General features: G+C 40.4%; 1 protein-coding gene across 1 annotated transcript in view; it reads right to left on the bottom strand.

Annotated features, from left to right (window-relative positions):
* The window catches only part of TENM1 (teneurin transmembrane protein 1), a 441,834-nt gene that overhangs the window by 284,066 nt on the left and 136,448 nt on the right, over positions 1-21,320 (bottom strand). Inside the window, exon 5 of the mRNA XM_075259290.1 lies at positions 15,620-15,661. Within this exon, the coding sequence (XP_075115391.1) occupies positions 15,620-15,661 (42 nt within the window). The remainder of the gene's footprint in view (positions 1-15,619; positions 15,662-21,320) is intronic.

Below are 21,320 nucleotides of genomic sequence, written 5' to 3' on the forward strand. Positions count from 1 at the left end.
AATATCTCAAAAATTGTGAGGGGTAATTGTGTAATTTTTTAATTAATTTATTTGTTTCTTATGTGGAGACGTGCAGAGATTTTTTTAGAATCTACTTCGGATGGCGTATTGTGTATGTAGTTATTCTATCCTAGAAGCATTGTTTTATGCAAGAATATATCCATACATATAGCAGTACATGTAGGCCACGCATCTCTGTAATTGGGAGTCGTGTGGCTAACATGGGCTGAAATACAGTTATTAAATAATACCTTCAAAATCTTCCTGTAGTCTTACTGAATAAAATCAGGAGTTCCTGCATATAAATTGGAATAAATGGCCATTATAATGGGTCTCTATGTCACACACCAGCAGTTCTCGATGTATAGTTAGCCACAGGGGGAAATAAAGGATTTGCATGGTTTTGTCCAGAGTTATTGACCATCAGTTAATTCACAGGTAGCTTAGTGAGAATAAAGAAGATGACGGTTGGGGCTGCAGGAGCTTTTACAAGTTATTACGATCATAATAGTCACTATTTGTAGGCTCATAGTAGGGGCCAGTGTTGTGTCTAAGAAGTGAGCTCTAAAAATGAAAGATTAAAAAAGATTCTAATGAGGATCAAAAAAATAGAAAATAGCAAACCTCTCAAGATTTGTTTTATGTTTGGGATTAGCAGCTTGGGTCCCTGATTTTTTTTTCAGATCGAACAAGTTTGGCATGAGCCACACCTTAAATTGTTTTAAAATATAGTGTAGAATACTCTTAGGAACCTATCTACAGTCCTATGAAAAAGTTTGGGCACCCCTATTAATCTTAATCATTTTTAGTTCTAAATATTTTGGTGTTTGCAGCAGCCATTTCAGTTTGATATATCTAATAACTGATGGACACAGTAATATTTCAGGATTGAAATGAGGTTTATTGTACTAATAGAAAATGCGCAATATGCATTAAACCAAAATTTGACCGGTGCAAAAATATGGGCACCTCAACAGAAAAGTGACATTAATATTTAGTAGATCCTCCTTTTGCAAAGATAACAGCCTCTAGTCGCTTCCTGTAGCTTTTAATCAGTTCCTGGATCCTGGATGAAGGTATTTTGGACCATTTCTTTCTACAAAACAATTCAAGTTCAGTTAAGTTTGATGGTCGCCGAACATGGACAGCCCGCTCTCAAATGATCTGAAAACAAAGATTGTTCAACATAGTTGTTCAGGGGAAGGATACAAAACGTTGTCTCAGAGATTTAACCTGTCAGTTTCCACTGTGAGGAACATAGTAAGGAAATGGAAGAGCACAGGGACAGTTCTTGTTAAGCCCAGAAGTGGCAGGCCAAGAAAAATATCAGAAAGGCAGAGAAGAAGAATGGTGAGAACAGTCAAGGACAATCCACAGACCACCTCCAAAGAGCTGCAGCATCATCTTGCTGCAGATGGTGTCACTGTGCATCGGTCATCAATACAGCGCACTTTGCACAAATAGAAGCTGTATGGGAGAGTGATGAGAAAGAAGCCGTTTCTGCATGTACGCCACAAATAGAGTTGCCTGAGGTATGAAAAAGCACATTTGGACAAGGCAGCTTCATTTTGGAAACAAAAATTGAGTTGTTTGGTTATAAAAAAAAGGCGTTATGCATGGCGTCCAAAAAGAAACAGCATTCCAAGAAAAACACATGCTACCCACTGTAAAATTTGGTGGAGGTTCCATCATGCTTTGGGGCTGTGTGGCCAATGCCGGCATCGGGAATCTTGTTAAAGTTGAGGGTCGCATGGATTCCACTCAGTATCAGCAGATTCTTGAGAATAATGTTCAAGAATCAGTGACAAAGTTGAAGTTACGCCGGGGATGGATATTTCAGCAAGACAATGATCCAAAACACCGCTCCAAATCAACTCAGGCATTTATGCAGAGGAACAATTACAATGTTCTGGAATGGCCATCCCAGTCCCCAGACCTGAATATCATTGAACATCTGTGGGATGATTGGAAGCGGGCTGTCCATGCTCGGCGACCATCTAACTTAACTGAACTTGAATTGTTTGTCCAAAATACCTTTATCCAGGATCCAGGAACTGATTAAAAGCTACAGGAAGCGACTAGAGGCTGTTATCTTTGCAAAAGGAGGATCTACTAAATATTAATGTCACTTTTCTGTTGAGGTGCCCATACTTTTGCACCGGTCAAATTTTGGTTTAATGCATATTGCACATTTTCTGTTAGTACAATAAACCTCATTTCAATCCTGAAATATTACTGTGTCCATCAGTTATTAGATATATCAAACTGAAATGGCTGTTGCAAATACCAAAATATTTAGAACTAAAAATGATTAAGATTAATAGGGGTGCCCAAACTTTTTCATAGGACTGTATATCTATAATACATAGTGTATGACACTGTCAGGGCTCCTAGGACTATACAGTATATCTATAATACATAGTGTATGACACTGCCAGGGCTCCTAGGACTATATATATCTATAATACATAGTGTATGACACTGTCAGGGCTCCTAGGACTATATATATCTATAATACATAGTGTATGACACTGTCAGGGCTCCTAGGACTATACAGTATATCTATAATACATAGTGTATGACACTGCCAGGGCTCCTAGGACTATATATATCTATAATACATAGTGTATGACACTGCCAGGGCTCCTAGGACTATATATATCTATAATACATAGTGTATGACACTGCCAGGGTTCCTAGGACTATATATATATATATATATATATATATATATATATATATATATATAATACATAGTGTATGACACTGTCAGGGCTCCTAGGACTATACAGTATATCTATAATACATAGTGTATGACACTGTCAGGGCTCCTAGGACTATAAATATCTATAACACATAGTGTATGACACTGCCAGGGCTCCTAGGACTATATATATCTATAATACATAGTGTATGACACTGTCAGGGCTCCTAGGACTATATATATCTATAATACATAGTGTATGACACTGCCAGGGCTCCTAGGACTATATATATCTATAATACATAGTGTATGACACTGTCAGGGCTCCTAGGACTATATATATCTATAATACATAGTGTATGACACTGCCAGGGCTCCTAGGACTATATATATCTATAATACATAGTGTATGACACTGTCAGGGCTCCTAGGACTATATATATATATATATATCTATAATACATAGTGTATGACACTGTCAGGACTCCTAGGACTATATATATCTATAATACATAGTGTATGACACTGTCAGGGCTCCTAGGACTATATATATCTATAATACATAGTGTATGACACTGTCAGGGCTCCTAGGAACCTATCTATAAAACACAGTGTAAAATACTCTTAGGGCTTCTAGGAAACTATCTATACAATTTCTCGTTCTCTAAGGCAAACACAGCCAAAATTATGTCAAAGAAAAAAGTGACATTATTATACTCAGGGGTCTCTTCAGAGTGGGAGAAAGTGTGAAAAAACCCCATTCATACTCCCCTTCCATTACCTCCTTGGATTTCCTCATAATGTCTGGCACACTTCTGTGCTGTGATCAAAGGTCGGCTATCTTAGGTCACTGCTGAGGCCCAATCACAGTCCTCAGCGCTAACCCGGGTCCAATATTGTCACCCAAGAGTTCTGGATGTCACCAGGAGAGTACAGGATGCCACAATGAGGCCCAAAGGAGGTAACAGAAGGTGAGTATGAATGGATTTTTATTTTTTCACCTCAGTTGGGCCTCCACCTCTTATACTTATGTGACGGCCATTTTAGTTTGTCTGAGACAAATCTCTATTTGATCAGGGTTAAAAAACAAATAATTTGGAATATCAGATTGAATTCGGCTCAGTACAAACCAATTCACCTTTCTCTACCTAATAATAATATAACAACTATACAAAAGTGTAATAAAAGCTTTACCTCAACCTGGGTATTTTTAATTGTTTTAGTTCATGAGTGCAAAGCTTAAAGGGGTTACCAAGGACTATGATGCCAAGCACCACCTCCTCTTCTTAGGAAGTGACATCACATCCATTGCATTGCATATTGCATGCATCTGAATAGAACTAAGCTGAGACATGGACATGTGATCTATGAACATGAGGTCACTCCCTGAGAGGAGGAAATGGAGCTCAGTGTCATAGTTCTGGACAACCCCATAAAAGAGGACCTTTCACCACTTTTGGGCACATGCAGTGTTATATACTGCCAGAAAGCCGACAGTGCGCTGAATTCAGTGCACTGTCGGCTTTCCCGATCTGTGCCCGGTGTAAAGAGCTTACGGTGCCGGTACCGTAGTGCTCTATGGTCAGAAGGGCGTTTCTGACCATTAGCCAGAGACGTCCTTCTGCCTCGCGGCGCCAATCGCGCTGTGCTGTGGAGCGGGGAGGAACTCCCCCCTCCCGCTCCTGATAATACTCGTCTATGGATGAGCGCTGTGAGCAGAGGGAGGGGGCGTTCCTCCCGGCTCCACAGCACAGCGCGATTGGCGCCGCGAGGCAGAAGGACGTCTCTGGCTAATGGTCAGAAACGCCCTTCTGACCATAGAGCACTACGGTACCGGCACCGTAAGCTCTTTACACCGGGCACAGATCGGGAAAGCCGACAGTGCGCCGAATTCAGCGCACTGTCGGCTTTCTGGCAGTATATAACACTGCATGTGCCCAAAAGTGGTGAAAGGTCCTCTTTAAAGAAGATAGTGATAAAGATCTGTCCATATTACATTTAGCTATCCTGTGCAATTGATTTGATAATGGATCCATAGGTTTTCAATAAGACATACATCATGGTTAAATCATCAATTTGTCTTACTTTACCTATATCCAATAAGGTTAGTTGTTTCAGGGGAACCGGCAAACTGTCTTATTGAACAACACTACAACAAGATGCTACGTGGATAACACCAAACTATAAACCTAGCTTAAAGGAGTTGTTTAGGCAAACATTTTATAGTTTATATACCTTGGGGAGGTGAAATTTAAAAAAAAAATAAAAAAAATCATATGCAATTGTCCTCGGCGCTCTGGTGCCCCAGCGAGGTCCAGTCCTACTAGTCTATTGTTGTTTTCCTACGTAAGTTCCTGCCGAACATGATCGCTACAGCCAATCATCGGCTTCAGTGGAAGGGATCTGGAATGTCACGGCTCGTGAGGACTGCCCTTCATAGCTGGTGTGGGATGTCGCCCTGTTCTTTATATTTGGGGGTAGCGCTTGCCTTTAGGTGTTTATTTCACATATTTGTGACTCAGTTAGGTAATCGAGTTATGTATATTTTATACATACACTCACCGGCCACTTTATTAGGTACACCTGTCCAACTGCTCGTTAACACTTAATTTCTAATCAGCCAATCACATGGCGGCAACTCAGTGCATTTAGGCATGTAGACATGGTCAAGACAATCTCCTGCAGTTCAAACCGAGCATCAGTATGGGGAAGAAAGGTGATTTGAGTGCCTTTGAACGTGGCATGGTTGTTGGTGCCAGAAGGGCTGGTCTGAGTATTTCAGAAACTGCTGATCTACTGGGATTTTCACACACAACCATCTCTAGGGTTTACAGAGAATGGTCCGAAAAAGAAAAAACATCCAGTGAGCGGCAGTTCTGTGGGGGGCGGAAATGCGTTGTTGATGCCAGAGGTCAGAGGAGAATGGCCAGACTGGTTCCAGCTGATAGAAAGGCAACAGTGACTCAAATAGCCACCCGTTACAACCAAGGTAGCCAGAAGAGCATCTCTGAACGCCGCACAGTACGTCCAACTTTGAGGCTACAGATGGGCTACAGCAGCAGAAGACCACACCGGGTGCCACTCCTTTCAGCTAAGAACAGGAAACTGAGGCTACAATTTGCACAAGCTCATCGAAATTGGACAATTGAAGATTGGAAAAACGTTGCCTGGTCTGATGAGTCTCGATTTCTGCTGCGACGGATGGTAGGGTCAAAATTTGGCGTCAACAACATGAAAGCATGGATCCATCCTGCCTTGTATCGGTAACGGTTCAGGCTGGTGGTGGTGGTGTCATGGTGTGGGGAATATTTTCTTGGCACTCTTTGGGCCCCTTGGTACCAATTGAGCATCGTTGCAACGCCAAAGCCTACCTGAGTATTGTTGCTGACCATGTCCATCCATTTATGACCACAATGTACCCAACATCTGATGGCTCCTTTCAGCAGGATAATGCAATGCCATGTCATAAAGCTGGAATCATCTCAGACTGGTTTCTTGAACATGACAATGAGTTCACTGTACTCCAATGGCCTCCACAGTCACCAGATCTCAATCCAATAGAGGAGCATCTTTGGGATGTGGTGGAACGGGAGATTCGCATCATGGATGTGCAGCCGACAAATCTGCGACTGCAACTGTGTGATGCCATCATGTCAATATGGACCAAAATCTCTGAGGAATGCTTCCAGCACCTTGTTGTATCTATGCCACGAAGAATTGAGGCAGTTCTGAAGGCAAAAGGGGGTCCAACCCGTTACTAGCATGGTGGACCTAATAAAGTGGCCGGTGAGTGTATATTTATATTACTATATTACATCAGATTGGCCATTATAAATATTCTTTGAATGCGCGCAATGTCTTACCCTATGTAAATATGGCGGCCGATGTCTTAGTCCAAGGAACTCACACTTCTGCTGTTGGAGGGTTGGGTGGTATTCCAGTAAGTATATCAGTAGAAGTATGTGCAGTGGAGATCTACCGTGGCTAACCCCCACTTTGTAAGACACTTTGAAGCATTCCTATATAGATTTGCCCTCTTGTCCTGCCTGATGTTGTATATGAGCATTTTATTCATATGCGCTTGATTATAAGATCATGTGGCCCTATGTTATTGTTGGCTGTTAAGTACAACCCTCCTCTGGTTCATGTGATTCTCCCTTGAGAAAGTACATACAAAACATGTAGCAGGGCTGTAATCCCAGCTGGTCTGTATCCATTGCGCATGATATTTTAATGGTGTCCATGTGATTTATGCATGAAATATGCAGAGAGAAAAGTCTTGGAAGCAGCGCATAATGCGTCCATAAATCGAGCAGAAACCGCACTGACCTCATTATAGTCTATGGGGTCCATGTGGTTTCCTTAGGTAAAGACTTTTTAATGTGTATAGGTTTCCGTTTGGGGGGTCCCAAAGCGTACCCCATAAATGAAAACCCGAACGCAGATGTGAAGCGGGCTGTTGGTGCACTGAGTGGGTGGGGGAGGGGGGCTGCTCCAATAAAACAAGTGTTAAACTAATACCAAGAACTAATTGAACAAGGCAAATGCCTACAACATATTTGGCATGTGTTATGATACCCTTGGACTCATGTATAGTTATTGACCAAAGGGTTTGTGAATGACGTTTGGGTGAGGCGAATGACAAAAAAATCTGGTATTATGTATTAATAATTTTTTTAAAAAATACTTAAAATTACTTTTCTCTCTCTTTGTACAAATTTCTCACTTTTTGGCTATAATCTGGCTACCAACCCCATAACTGGAATTGGAGTGGTACGGTCTACCATACATTTTTATTTTTTAATTTATGCCCAATGTTCCTGCTGAAAAACTCCCTTTAAACTATACAGTATGCCACCTGGAAAAATGACATGATGTATGAAAGGTGACATATGTACCTGGTGATGTGGGAGTAGATATGCATTGATTATATGATAAATCATCCCTGACAGATATACTGGACATATCTGACATGATTCATACCGATAGAGTGATGAATATGTCCCACAACCAGCTGCACTGAGCTTTTATGCTGACCTAGACCATCATAAATATATGCACTCTCCATGATTAGCTTTCTGTAAAAAATAGAAGAAAATTAAAGCAATTCGCTTGGCTTTAAAAGAATATTCCCATTTTAATTCCATTGTGTAATTTATAAACCCTTTATAAGCTTGTTAAACACCACACAAAAAATATAACACCATGTTATATAATCCAAAAAAGTTTTTGTTTTTCTTATTTGCACTTTGTCATCTATGTACGTTTCAAAGAAACTTCTCTAAAATTACCAGTGTGGATAATGTCCATATTGTATCCTTGGCTCCTAAAAGTAGAAACAGATATCAGGAGAATGTTTTCCTTATTAGTGTTGTCAACACCCGATCCCTTCACACAAAACTTTTTTACCTTCCATTTTGGAATACAATTACGTTTATTTCTTCAAATAATGAAATTATCTTAAAAGTGACTTAACTACAATTTTACAGCGATAACATTTTCAAATTTCAGACGCCTGGTTTTTTTTTTTTTTTTTTTTTTTACCAAAATAAGTTTCAATTTCTAATTTATGTTTAGGGAATATGGTTCTATTCAAAAACTAATAGAATTTGAATTTTTCCCATCATGAAACACTCAAATCTGTATAAGAAACATGAACCATGTCCAACAGAATAAGGATGGATGACTCCTAACCTGTGCAACCCACATCTAGATCAACTTCTGAAATATCCGCATCACGTTAGATTGGGTCTACAATCTACTTTAAACAATCCAAAAGAGGGCAATTGGTTTAACTAACTTATATTACCTGTGGCAAACATTTTGTGAGTAATGTTGTGAGTAACATTACTCACAAAATGTTTGCCAGAGGTAATATAAGGGCAGGCCACACACCCACTGCATTTATAGCATCCTTGTATTTTAGGTGGGAACCAACTCAGAATTGTGGTCTTGTCAACAAAATGACTATTTACACTCCGGTCCCGGATACTTCTCACTGATACATGATTTGTGGTCTCAACCCCACTACTGCTGAGTCCATTGTATAGATTTGGTGATTTTTTAGTCTGAATTGTTCTGATTTTAGTAGGTCTTTTGCTTAATGCGTGACTTTTTACAATTTATATAATAGTTTTTCTCCTGTGACATTAAAGGTTAAGTTTTATCTTTGTTAGTTAAACCAATTGCTCTCTTTTGGATTGTTTTAGTACTGGTGAGCAACTACTTATCTTGACATTAGCTTTTGGAATACTACAATCTACTTTACCAATGATGATCTATCGGTGTCATTACCAATTACTCTTCACTGTTATAAGGGCGTTCCTGACAGTCTAGCTAGGAATGCCCCTCCTGACCGCAATGATGCTGAGCGGTGAGGAACGCTGTACTAGATCCCTGTACTAGTCCATGGATGAGTACTTCAGGAGGGGCATTCCTAGTTAGACTGGTAGGAAAGCCCTTCTGACAGTGAAGGGATATCAGTAATGTAGATAGGACCAGTCTCAAACATTGGATATCAGTAATGGCACTGATAGCTTTTCCCCGTTTCAAATAACGGGAAAGCCGACAGTGCGCTGAATTCAGCACGCTGTTGGCTTTCTAGCGGTATATAAAACTGTATGTGCCCGAAGACATGAAAGGTCCTCTTTAAATTCCAAAACAGATAGTCTTCCTTGGCAAAACAGAGAAAACAAAACCTGCTCGGCTGAGCTCGAACTAACAAATAAACATTCCTGTCATAACCAGGTGTCTACTTACCGGGCAATGGACAAACAACAGTGATAAGTAAATTTTTACTCAGAGTACTAGGTTCCAAAGTTTACAGCTCCACTGAGTCAGTAAATGAAAACGCCTGCAACTTCTGCGTGCAGGTACAGTGGATCAACCAGCAACGGACATTGACTAGGAGACCAAGCTAACTGGCCAATCCAACTCATGGCCCTTTTTTGTTTTTTTCTAAAAGACCAGTAATGAAAGGTCGACTATAGTCAAAATAAATATTGACGCTTATAAAGCATATAACAGATATCTCGGAGGAATGTACATTAATTTCACCCCCCATCACTCTCTCACTGTGATAACAACTAATATTGATGTGGTTTACTTTATTGGCTACTGGCCAATCATTGTGGGAAAAGCTAACATTAGGGTTGAGCGATCGGGATTGGAAAAGATCAGATTCCGATTGGCAATTGAGCAAATTTCATGATCGCCCTCTGGATCGGCTGGAAAATGATCGAAAATCAGATTTTAAAAATGATCCTAAAAAATCTCAAAATTGTCTCAACCCTACTCTGCCATATTATTAAATATTTAATTCGTCTGTCATAAATGCCGGATGTGGATGACGGACATCCATTCAAGCCTAGACATGTTTCTTTAGTATATTGAGCCTGTAGTGCTATCTACCCTGATCCTATAGACTGTGGAATCGGTTCTTTAAGATGAATTCTTAAGGATTTGGAAAACAGAATTACTTCTTAAAGGATGGATATGTCAACAGTACAATATCTTTTCAAGACAAGACCAGCGATGACATCCAGACAGTCTTGTCACAACACGTTTGGTGTACATGTCTGATCCATACATAAGAATGCTTATTACAGACTCGGTACCGGGATGATCTGTACATTCTATCCTGACAGAACAAAAAAAAAAGTTATATGCAAAAAAATAAAGAAATAAATGAATAAAAAGTAACTGTAAACATCCAGCATAGCCTGTAAACTAGAAGATGTTTAGTTCATATCTGCCAACTCTCCCTGGAAACCTGAGAAAAATTGCTCAAGACATTGATGCAGTGGAGCAGAGGATATTATGGGGATTTTGATTTACTTTGTAGCACTTGCTGCAGACACAGTCACAAAAGTCGGGAAACCTTTCTCTCTACTAAGGTTGATGCATTGCACTTGCAATGAAATAAAAGTATCGAGCACTACCTGCTTCTAAACATATTGCAAATACCATTTCTAATTTTCATGTCCTGTATACAGGGGTTAGAAGAAAAAGCTTAAAATGAACCTTGTCCATATCCCCTGTGATCTATTATTTATAGGGAATCAATAATTCCCAAATGTTCTTTGTCCAAGGACCAGATCATTCAGAAACTACTGTCTGTGGTAGGGATGAGCAAACTGTTTGAAACGAGCCTGGTTCTTCACAAATTTTTTAAAATTTTTTGGTTTAGCTGAGTCTGAAGTTTTTTGGATCACCACTCATAAACCTTTACACTTTGGGTATCATAGGCAAACACCCTGGGGAGATGCATAGACATGACAGTCTTACTCACTTCTCCTGTGCGCCATCAGCGGCCCACTGGAATGCTTTGGCCTGTAATTGGACTTCATCAGTTTTGCAGGGAACGCCAATGTTGTAACACATATACACAGACATTATGGCATCAACTCATCCCATGTGCCCAGTGAAACCTGCCATTAAAGGGGTTTTCCGGGCAGAAAATCTTTTTTTTTTTTTTTTTTTTTTTTTTTTAGAAAGGTGTGTTAGTGATGGGTTAATAAGTACACTCATACACCTTTAGCAGTGTTTGTAGTGATTTCTGGGTGCCTCTGGTTGCTACGACATTCTCTCCCTTTGTTTAGTTGGTGTTACTTTCCTGCTGTGCAGCTTCTTGTGTTGCTGCTGCACTAACTCCCTCTCACTATGTTACAAAACTCTCCATCTCACTAAGCCTAGCCCCTCCCACCCACAATGTCAAACTAAGCTTAACCCCTACTATTCTCACTGACTAGCGATCCTGGCCATTACTAGCCCCTCCCACCCTCCATATCTCACTAAGTTTATCGACCCCGCCCATTACTAGCTCCTTCCACCCGCCCTATCTCACTACGTCCATCAATCCTGCCAATTAATAGCCCCTCCCACCCTACCCCATCTCCCTAGCTAACTTATTCCGCCCACTTGTAGAAGACAGGAAGACAGTGAGGAGCTGCCCTGGACACAGGAAGGTTTGGTAAGTATTGATGGGGATAGGGGAGGGGGAAGAGTGATGGTGACGTTCCATTTCAGAAGTGGTGAAATGGAACATCACTGGATTATCAGAAAGTGTCCCTGGGGTGGTCACATATCCAGGGATATGGGTAATTATAGATTTTCTTTAATCAAAGTAAATTAGACGTTAGGTGGGGGGGAGAAAGTTTAGTTTAGGGGTTAATCCTTAGTTTATTCTGGACAACCACTTTAATGACATCATTCAGGAGGTGGAAAGAGGCCTAAAGAGGATGGAGACCTGCGCTGGACGCAGAGATGGAGCCCAGAAAAGGTAAGACTTTATGCACCTCCCCTAAGCTTCTACTCTGTGATTTGAAGAGACCCCAAAGTATAGTAACAGATTGAGTTTGGACACAAATTGAATTTGCCGGGTGAAGCTCGTGAATATACCTGAGATGAATATCACCAAGTTGGCCCAACATTAGTCTGTAGGTGAAGAACCGTAGATTAATAAGTCAAGCTTAGAGTAATATAATATATAATATAGAAGGGCTACTTTGGGGGGCATTTCACTATTCCGATAGTTTGTTCCTGCCAGGGACTGAATCAGTGATAGGCTAAGTATATTCATAGTAAGGGTCAGTGGCGTAACTACCACCATAGCAGCGGTAGCAGCTGCCACAGGGCCCGGGACATTAGGGGCCCGGTGACAGCTGCTACCGCTGCTATCATTATGCTCGGAGGTCTTTTCGGACCCCCGAGTATAATGATCGGGGCCCCCTGTTGGTGGAATACTTTCCCACCAACAGGGGGCCCCGAAGCTGCAGCAACGGATGAGACACAGGAGCTTCAGGTCTGGCTCCTGTCAGCGCTGCAGGACGCTCCCCCTCTCTTCCCCCTCCCTTTCTCTGCTGTCCTCTGCCCACCAATAAGAGGAGGAGGCGGGGCTTATCCCTGCCGTCCAGCACAGAAGAGAAGAGGAAGAAGCTGCTCTAGGAAACTGAAGCTACACAGGTACGTACTGGGGTTACTATACTTATTACTATCAGGCATTTGGGGGGATTACTTGTGTTTTAGTAACTCCATGTGCCTCATAGTAATAGCAGTTAACCCCATCATCTCCCTCACATTAACCCCTGTTTGCCTCACCATAAGAGTTACTGATATGTGAGACATATGGGGGTAATAGTAATGAAGATACTTTATTATTACCTCCATGTCTCTCACATATCAGTAACTCTTATGGTGAGGCAGACAGGGGTTAATGTGAGGGAGATGATGGGGTTAACTGCTATTAATATGAGGCACATGGAGTTACTAAATTGTAATGCACAGGACCAGATTTTTTTTTATCCACAATTTGTCCTGGTATAGCGGTCAGCGATGACAGTATTTAGTCCTGTAGGGGCCACTAAGGGACATAATACTGTGTGCAGGGGCCACTAAGGGACATAATACTGTGTGCAGGGGGCCACTATTGGGGATAATACTGTGTGCAGGGGCCACTATGGGACATAATACTGTGTGCAGGGGCCACTATGGGACATAATACTGTGTGCAGGGGCCACTAAGGGACATAATACTGTGTGCAGGGGGCCACTATTGGGGATAATACTGTGTGCAGGGGCCACTATGGGGGATAATACTGTGTGCAGGGGCCACTAAGGGGCATAATACTGTGTGCAGGGGGCCACTATTGGGGATAATACTGTGTGCAGGGGCCACTATGGGACATAATACTGTGTGCAGGAGCCACTATGGGACATAATACTGTGTGCAGGAATGCGTAGGAGGGACTCAGTCGAGATCTTTGGTGTCGGGGGGGCCCCATGTCAAAAGTTCGCCACGGGGCCCCGCCATTCCTAGTTACGCCACTGGTAAGGGTAAATATAATTAAGTGTATTTTTGATGATTTATGGTTGATCACCCCAGGTTTTTTTATATCTAATTATAGAGTTGACGGCAGAATTATGAAAAGGCGTCCAAGAAAGCCAGAGAATGGATTGTGCAAGGAACTCTAATAGGCCGGTTAATTCACCTGGGGATCCAAGACTCACGCTGTATAGACTATTATGGAGGTTCTGTTAGATACTGCAGAGCTTTACCAGCCTACTGTGTATGGCCAAGAACAAAAGTGTCTGACTATGACAGCAATGACTTGTTAAATAGACGACTTGGACGGAATCCACAGAACAATATTTTCAGCATTGAATGTTTGAATAAAAATGCACAAGAGGAATGAAAAGGCATCAACACAACGCACCAAGCAATGCACAAATGTGGTGAAAAAGAAAACATGAATGCGTTTCAAGCAATGATAGATGAAAGAAAAACCCTTTATTATTTATACATTACTTTATATATCCGTTGCTAATTCCCTGTGATTAGCAACATTGTAAATCACATGACATAATCAGATAACAGGTTGGCAAAGCTTAAGAAAAAGGATAATAATCCCGATGCTCATAGGCAACATTACCATCTCCATTCCGGTTCATTTTGGTTCAAACTTGAAGCTCTATTGTTATAGAATTTGTTGAGAATTTGCTGTGTTTTTTAACTAAAGCCAACGGGTGACTTCAAAAGGAATGTGAAATAGATAAGAAAGCTCTTATACTTCTCCCCTTTTGCTAAAAAAATGTGCAGTCATATCTGCAAAAAATCACATCTTTTCTGCAGTGTGTCACACACATAATATATGTACATAATTGTGTGCCTCCGGAATAGGTCTAGAGTCCCTGATGGGGGAGTGGTAGTGGTTTTTAGTTTGATTTTCATTGTTTTTGTCTTTTTTTATCTTGATTTTACCCCCTCCATAAGGTCATATTTAACCTTTAAGGGGTATTACATTTTTTGCTTATCTTCCCTGTAACTTAGACTCATACTTTAGCCTCATTTACAAGAGGTTTGCAGTTTTCTAAAATCTCCTAAAATATGATGTGTAGCTGGTGCGGTCCTCTAAGACCAAACCGCTTCTGCAGTTCTTGAACCACTGGCGGATCACAGGACTGTAGATCTGAGAGGAATCCGCTTCATGGTTTCTTCTATAGCACATTGAGCACTGTGGACAAAATTTTATCGGAAAGGCAGGGACGGTAATACAATGTCTCTGTCTTCTCTTTGGGATTTTTGGCCATCGCTCCTTCAGCTGCATGATCTGGATTTTTCTGGAATTATGATATTGATCACCTGTTCTTAGGATAGATCATCAATATCTGACCGGTATGGGTCCAACACCCAGAATCCCCAGTGATTAGCTCATTGAAGGGGCTACAGTATATGGATTAGTGCTGTGGCCTCTTTACTGCTTACAGCAGCAATCCAGTTCTTCAGTTTGTCTTCACTATATATTTGGCTGTGTTAAGAAGCACAACCAAACTAGGTGAGAAGCCAAACACTATTTTGGATTTACCATATGTCCAAGTGATAATGCACTTCATCCCTGTGGTGTTTACTGTAGCCAGGTGATATGTTGCCACAATGGATAACAAGTCAACAATTACGGAGAGACACAAGGTGCGGCCAGAGATGCTCAAGCACAGGTTATGGGGAACTGGATAGATAAACTTTGCATACTAAAAATGGATACCACGAAAAAAAGTCTTTAAATGGAACAATTCTGTAATACCATCCATAAAATGACTTGTAACTAAAAGGTCCGCAACAATTCATGTGTTTATACATTTAGTGTAAAAGTGTAACTGTAAAAATATGATCAAGAACACACCAGAACAAAATGTGCATGCTTCCATACAAAGTGCATATTATTCACAATCATTGTCCTTGGAACACAAACTAATTTCTATTGTCAACACAAAGTCAAGCAATGAAATGATGGGTTACAATGATATGATAAGACATACAATACGTAATTTAGTAATGAGGGATTTACACATGTGTTAGACTTTTAAGGAATGTTATATACAAGGGGGGGGGGGGGAGATTTAAGTGGAAAGCAGAGCTTACTTTTTGGTGAACAGGTCCCACAGTCTAATAGTCTAGTCCAGTCTGTAAGACAATCAATAGATGTCATTCATTCCTTTGCTGTCGCACTTGGGTAAAAGTAAGCAAAATAGCAAAAGTCTGAATCTGTACATGAACACGTTCAACTTTCCAGATGTTGAAATATTAGAACATAGAACAAAAACAAGAGTAACAACAAAAACAAAAAAAACAAGACAACATGGATATAGTCATATAAATGTTATCAAAATATCATCACTAACATTACGTTGTTCTCCTTTTATAGCCGAGGATATTTTGTCAAAATTAGAAAAATTTGCAAAAAAAAATAAGTAATTGTGTTAAAAAATACGGAACAGTAAGGGCAGATCTAGAACTTCATGGTCTTAATTTTGAAAAGGACAACACAGCTCATTGCCCAAGCAATCCCATACCTGCAGAGTGGTTGCCTCCTTTCAGCTGAGCATCTAGGTAGAATGGATAATTAGTAGCAATAGCTTCCAATAACAAGATAAGTAAAAAGATAAGAATGTAGAGAAATTCACCTTCAGTGACCCAAAGCATCCAACACAATGAAAAGACTTATAATAGCCCAAAGTTCAGACCTCAGTCTCACAGAAAAGGCAACAAATAACAGAATAAGAAAATTAATAGTACAAATTTGTAAAGATTCAGTAAGCAAAGATGGGAATAACTTGTCCAAGATGGCCAAGACTACGCAGAGAACAGTTTTATTGTATCTGCTCCAATATAAATAAGCCCCTTCCTTGCTCTTCCATCTTCTAATTTTCTGTTATCGTTTCTTACTCCCCACTTTTCCAAACCCATGACTTCTTTACTCTTCAATTTACATTAACATATGCAATTTTTGTTTACTGAGAATATTTAATATTCCATGAATGGGAAAATGGGAGAAAATTATTATTGTATGAAATTATAATTTCTTTAGTGGGTTTTGTTTTTAATTGGATCTATGGGTCAGTATCATTATGGTGATATCGATAGTTAATATCATAAGGTTAAAAGTTCTCTGGCCAATTGAGTCATTGCCATATGTGCCTTATATGTCCATCATTTTTAAGACCTGATATGTAAACGAGAGTGTGGCAACTGCATGAAAACTTCAGTTTACTAAACCTCACCATTGTAGGAGTAAGGTTACATGGCAGAAAATGAGGAGGAATTCCTCTTCAGTTTCCGCCACCGGCATCAGCATTCTGTTGCAGAATCCTGATCCTAATTAGGCCTGGACGAATGGGCCCAATCAGGAGAGAGTCTCAAACTGTGGACTCCATGACTGAATCAGCCACGGAATCCACAGAAAGATCGAGCAGGACACTTCTTTTTTCTGCATCCTGCTGCGATCTCTGTTTCCCATTGAAAACAATACGATGAATTCTGGAAGGAATCTGTTCTTGATTCGGAGCCGAAATCCACCCCCAAATCCACAGCAAATTCATCAAACTAAGAAAAGCAAAAAGAGCAATTTGTATAAATATTAATATCATTATTTAATTCCTTTTATCTTTTGATGACATGTTAGAGAAAATTCTAATCTGCGGAGTACAATCCATTCTTCTGTTCTGTTATCCAAAGAGTAGACTGAGCTGAAAATACTGATCCAACTAATGATGAACACCAACAGATCCCATGGGTCCCCCAAAGGCTAGTAGGCCTTTTCCATCTACAATTTTAGACATTCCTTGCCCAGGATGCTCCTAATGGAGACTCCAATGCAGATATTAACACAGCCTAACCTATAATACTTTGGGTATAATATCCAAGCATCCTCTTTCCCAATGAAACAAGCATACACCTTTCATGGACTTTACATTCAGAAGGTCACGTAAGTGGGCTGTGATTTCCCTTTTACCTATCTTCCCCATTTTTTGAGTTATAATACTATATAACTTTGTATAACTGCTGTTTTTTTATGTCTATACAGTATATAAGACAGAAAGTAAAGAAAAAAAAAATCAAAGTTCTATTATACTATATTTACATGGACGGTTGGGTGCCATATTTTGCATGTTAAATAGGGGCTACAGTAGCTTTTGGAGTAAGCATTTCCAGCTTAGAAACATTGCAGTAATTATTCAGCTCTTCCTTGGAACTGACAGTAAAAGGTCAGACTCTCCCCAAGCCGAGCATTCAGGTTAAGCTTCAACAATGACAAGCTGATTGCATCACCCCATGTGAGCCTGAAAAATACCAAAGATCAATCACGCGGAGAAACAGTGGTCATCCAAAGTGATTAGTGTCACGAAGAGAATGGACAAGTCCAGAGACGTGAGAACCTAAGAATTTCCTTTGGAAGTTTTGTCCAAGAAATACTAATAAATCTGAAATTTGTATTGTTTGGAAAGCCAAATACCAATCACAGTGACATTATAAACTATAATAACAATGACATACTTCATTATCGGTTGGCACAGGATAATTATCATGAAAAAAATACATTCATGCAAATCGACAGTCCTTTCTTTTGTTGTTGTTTAAAACACTTCGAAAAGCCGTCACAATATTTGACTTTAAATTGGACAACATAAAAGTAGCAATATTTTTTTTATGAAAGAGTATTCTACGCTATGGTCCTATTGAGGTCATGGCGCAAAACTGGTTATGGCCATGCTGTGAGAAGTATACCGATATTAGTTAAAGCTGCCCCAGCCACCAACCAAATATCTGATGTCCAGAGCCATAACACTATGTCCATATCCCCCATTAAAGTGATTTTCTCCACAAATAGCCCTTATTCTCTACCGACAGAAGAGGAGAGACGTGTCTTACCAATGGGAGGGGGGTAGACCACTGGTACGCCAGTCATTCAACATAAATGGAGGCAGTGGCAGAACTACTGCCCAAACAGCCATAATGACTGCTACAGGGCCCTCAACCTTACATGACTACATCAAAAAAACACAGAAAAACCAGCAGCGAGCTGCATATGGTGAAGTACTTCACAGTAAGGTAGGTGGTATCAAAGATAAATGAACTCTCACCTTTTGTGGTTGTGAAAAATTCACAACTACTTTGATGGTGGCAGAACCGATTTAGGCCAAGGGTTCCTCTCTGATGTTTAGGAAGCGGCAGGGTCTGGACACCCAAAGGTGTTGAAGAAGTAGCTCATGGACAGAATGAAGATTCATCTGGAATCAATGGACCGCGCTTCCCCAGGATGGTTGAATTAATAGGAAATATTTATTGAAGTCGCAATACACAATGTACGTTTGGGGGTATGAACCCCTTTCTCAAATGTCAATGGAATTAGTGCTAAGTCCATTGACACTTGAGAAAGGGGTTCATACCTGAAACATACGTTGTGTATTGCGACTTCAATAAAGATTTCCTATTAATTCAACCATCCTGGGGAAGTGCAGTCCATTGATTCCAGATGAATCTTCATCCACTCCATGATTTACATGATTCCATGACCACCTGGTGTTTATTTAATAGGCCTACCTGCCAGGTTGGCTACCAATCACCACTCCTGCCCACAGCTGCTCGCATTGTCCATATAGGTATACTTGAAGCAGACCTTAATATAATCAATGGAGTCTGTTTGGTGCTGTTGATGTCCACCATGTGCCTGTTGCCGCACTGCTGTAATTCTCATTGTTCTGATCCTATGACATAGATGTGGTCCCAGCCTTTCTAATTATTTGGATATATTTGGTAGATTTCCTACTACCATCTCATGAGCCATGTATAATGTAACGCAATGTGCAATGTCTTATACTGAGAATATTATTTCCATAATAACAGAAAAGCCAATGGTGAGAAATCCAAGTTCGATTCATTACAACAGATCTTCATTAGTAGCCATCAATAGGTTATTAAAGGATTCTGTTAAAACTACATGTCATAATGTTTGTCTCCGTCAATAAATTGTCTTCCTTAGTTTCGGGGCAGAATTGGAAACACTGAATGTTCCGACTTTGACAACTGTATCCCATGCAATTTCCCGTCAGTATTTTTTGATATATCCCATCTGACTAGCCATCTGTGGCTCTGTTGTGACTAGACCTTACCCTCGCAAGATTCTTTAAATCTCGCCTTTTGACAGTAGACAGCATAGAAATAAATTCTGATTCTAAAGAAAAGGCAAACAATGTATCTTTATTTCCAACCATCGTTGATATCTTATATACATCTTATAGTGATGGTTCACGATTACTCATGTTGGAGCCAATACCTATAAAACCTAAACCCAATACTACTTTGTAATAAATCTTAATTTTTTTCTTATTTGAGTTTCACTCTGGATGTTTTTGCTACTTCAATACAGATTTCCTTGTTTGGCTGGTGAATTTCTGACCACGGTCTTTTGTAGTCAGGTGCTGTCATTAGATACTTCACTTCTGGCTACCAGGTATTCGGGCACTTCTATCGGGCTGGTAATTGCTCTCTAAGACCTCACACAACAGGGAAAAGTAAAGACTGAAGACAGATTATAGATTATAGTAAGGAGAAGGAGTATGAAGAAATGCCTAAGTGTTGGAGAGAACGAGCTGACACCTCGGGGGGAAAAACAGAGTATATAGTATGATGTGGTTAAATGGAAGCAGCTACAGGAAAAGCTTTGTGAAAGGTAATATCCGCTGGCTTTGTAGTTCTGCCCACGGAGGTCTCTTCTGTATAGTCCTGAGTAACCAATGAAACATGAAAACAATCTTGGGGACATTACTTTTTCTGCTGGAGATGCAAGCTAAGAATAGAAGCCTTACAGATGTTCCTGCAAAATATCTCTCCGGTAGGAAAATAAACTTTTCCTCTAAAATCACACAACACTTTCTGCAATATCTGTAAACAGGTATTTTATGGGTTTTGGCCCTTAAAGAGGTTTTCTGGGCAAAAAAAAAGGATTTATTAAAAAATGTCTCTTAGTGCTACTAATAGGTTAATAAATGCACCCATATACCTATATCAGTGTTTTGGGTGATGTCTGGGTGTCTCTGGGAGCTGCTGGTAACTGTTTTTTTTTTTTTTTTTTTTTTTACATGCTTCTGTTTCCTTCACTCTAACTTCCTTACTACCCTTATCCTTCCCACTTGCCCCCTTTTTCTCTACCCTCCTCTTCCTCACTCCCTTCTCTGTCTCTCTAACTGTCCCAGCCTTCCCTACCTACTCATCCCAACCACCGACCCATAGTATATACTTACCCCTTCATGTTTGCAGTGAGACGACCCTTCCTCCTCCTGTACTGCTCCCATACTCCTCCTCAGCAGCGGTGATGAGACAAGACACCTCTAATGCGCATGCGTGGAAGCACAGTAGAGGCGAATTACAGGTGGTGGCGCGCACAGTGAAGAAGAACATGCACGGCACAGACAGCAGTAGGAGGAACCATTTTGCTGGAAGAAGCCATGGATGGGTAAGTATGAGTGGAGTGGATGGGGGAGAGTAGTAGTGATTATCTGTTTCCGGAAAAGGGAAAAGGGATTGTCACCGGATGATCAGAAAATGTCCCTGGAGTGGTCACATGGTCACATGGGTAAATATATATTTTTGATAATCAGTGTTATGTAGAAAGTAGGAAGGGGGGAGGATGTTTAGATTAGTGTAGGGTCAGGGGACAATCGTACACATTAGGGAGAGTGTGTGCCTACATAAGCAGTACGGAGACTTACAAGTCATTCCTGCTCCGCTAGGGATTCTGGGTAAAAAATATGCAAATCTATCCTCCAGGCTGTAATTAGGAGAA

Source organism: Leptodactylus fuscus, chromosome 11 (assembly GCF_031893055.1).
Source record: "Leptodactylus fuscus isolate aLepFus1 chromosome 11, aLepFus1.hap2, whole genome shotgun sequence".
Classification (NCBI taxonomy): domain Eukaryota; kingdom Metazoa; phylum Chordata; class Amphibia; order Anura; family Leptodactylidae; genus Leptodactylus; species Leptodactylus fuscus.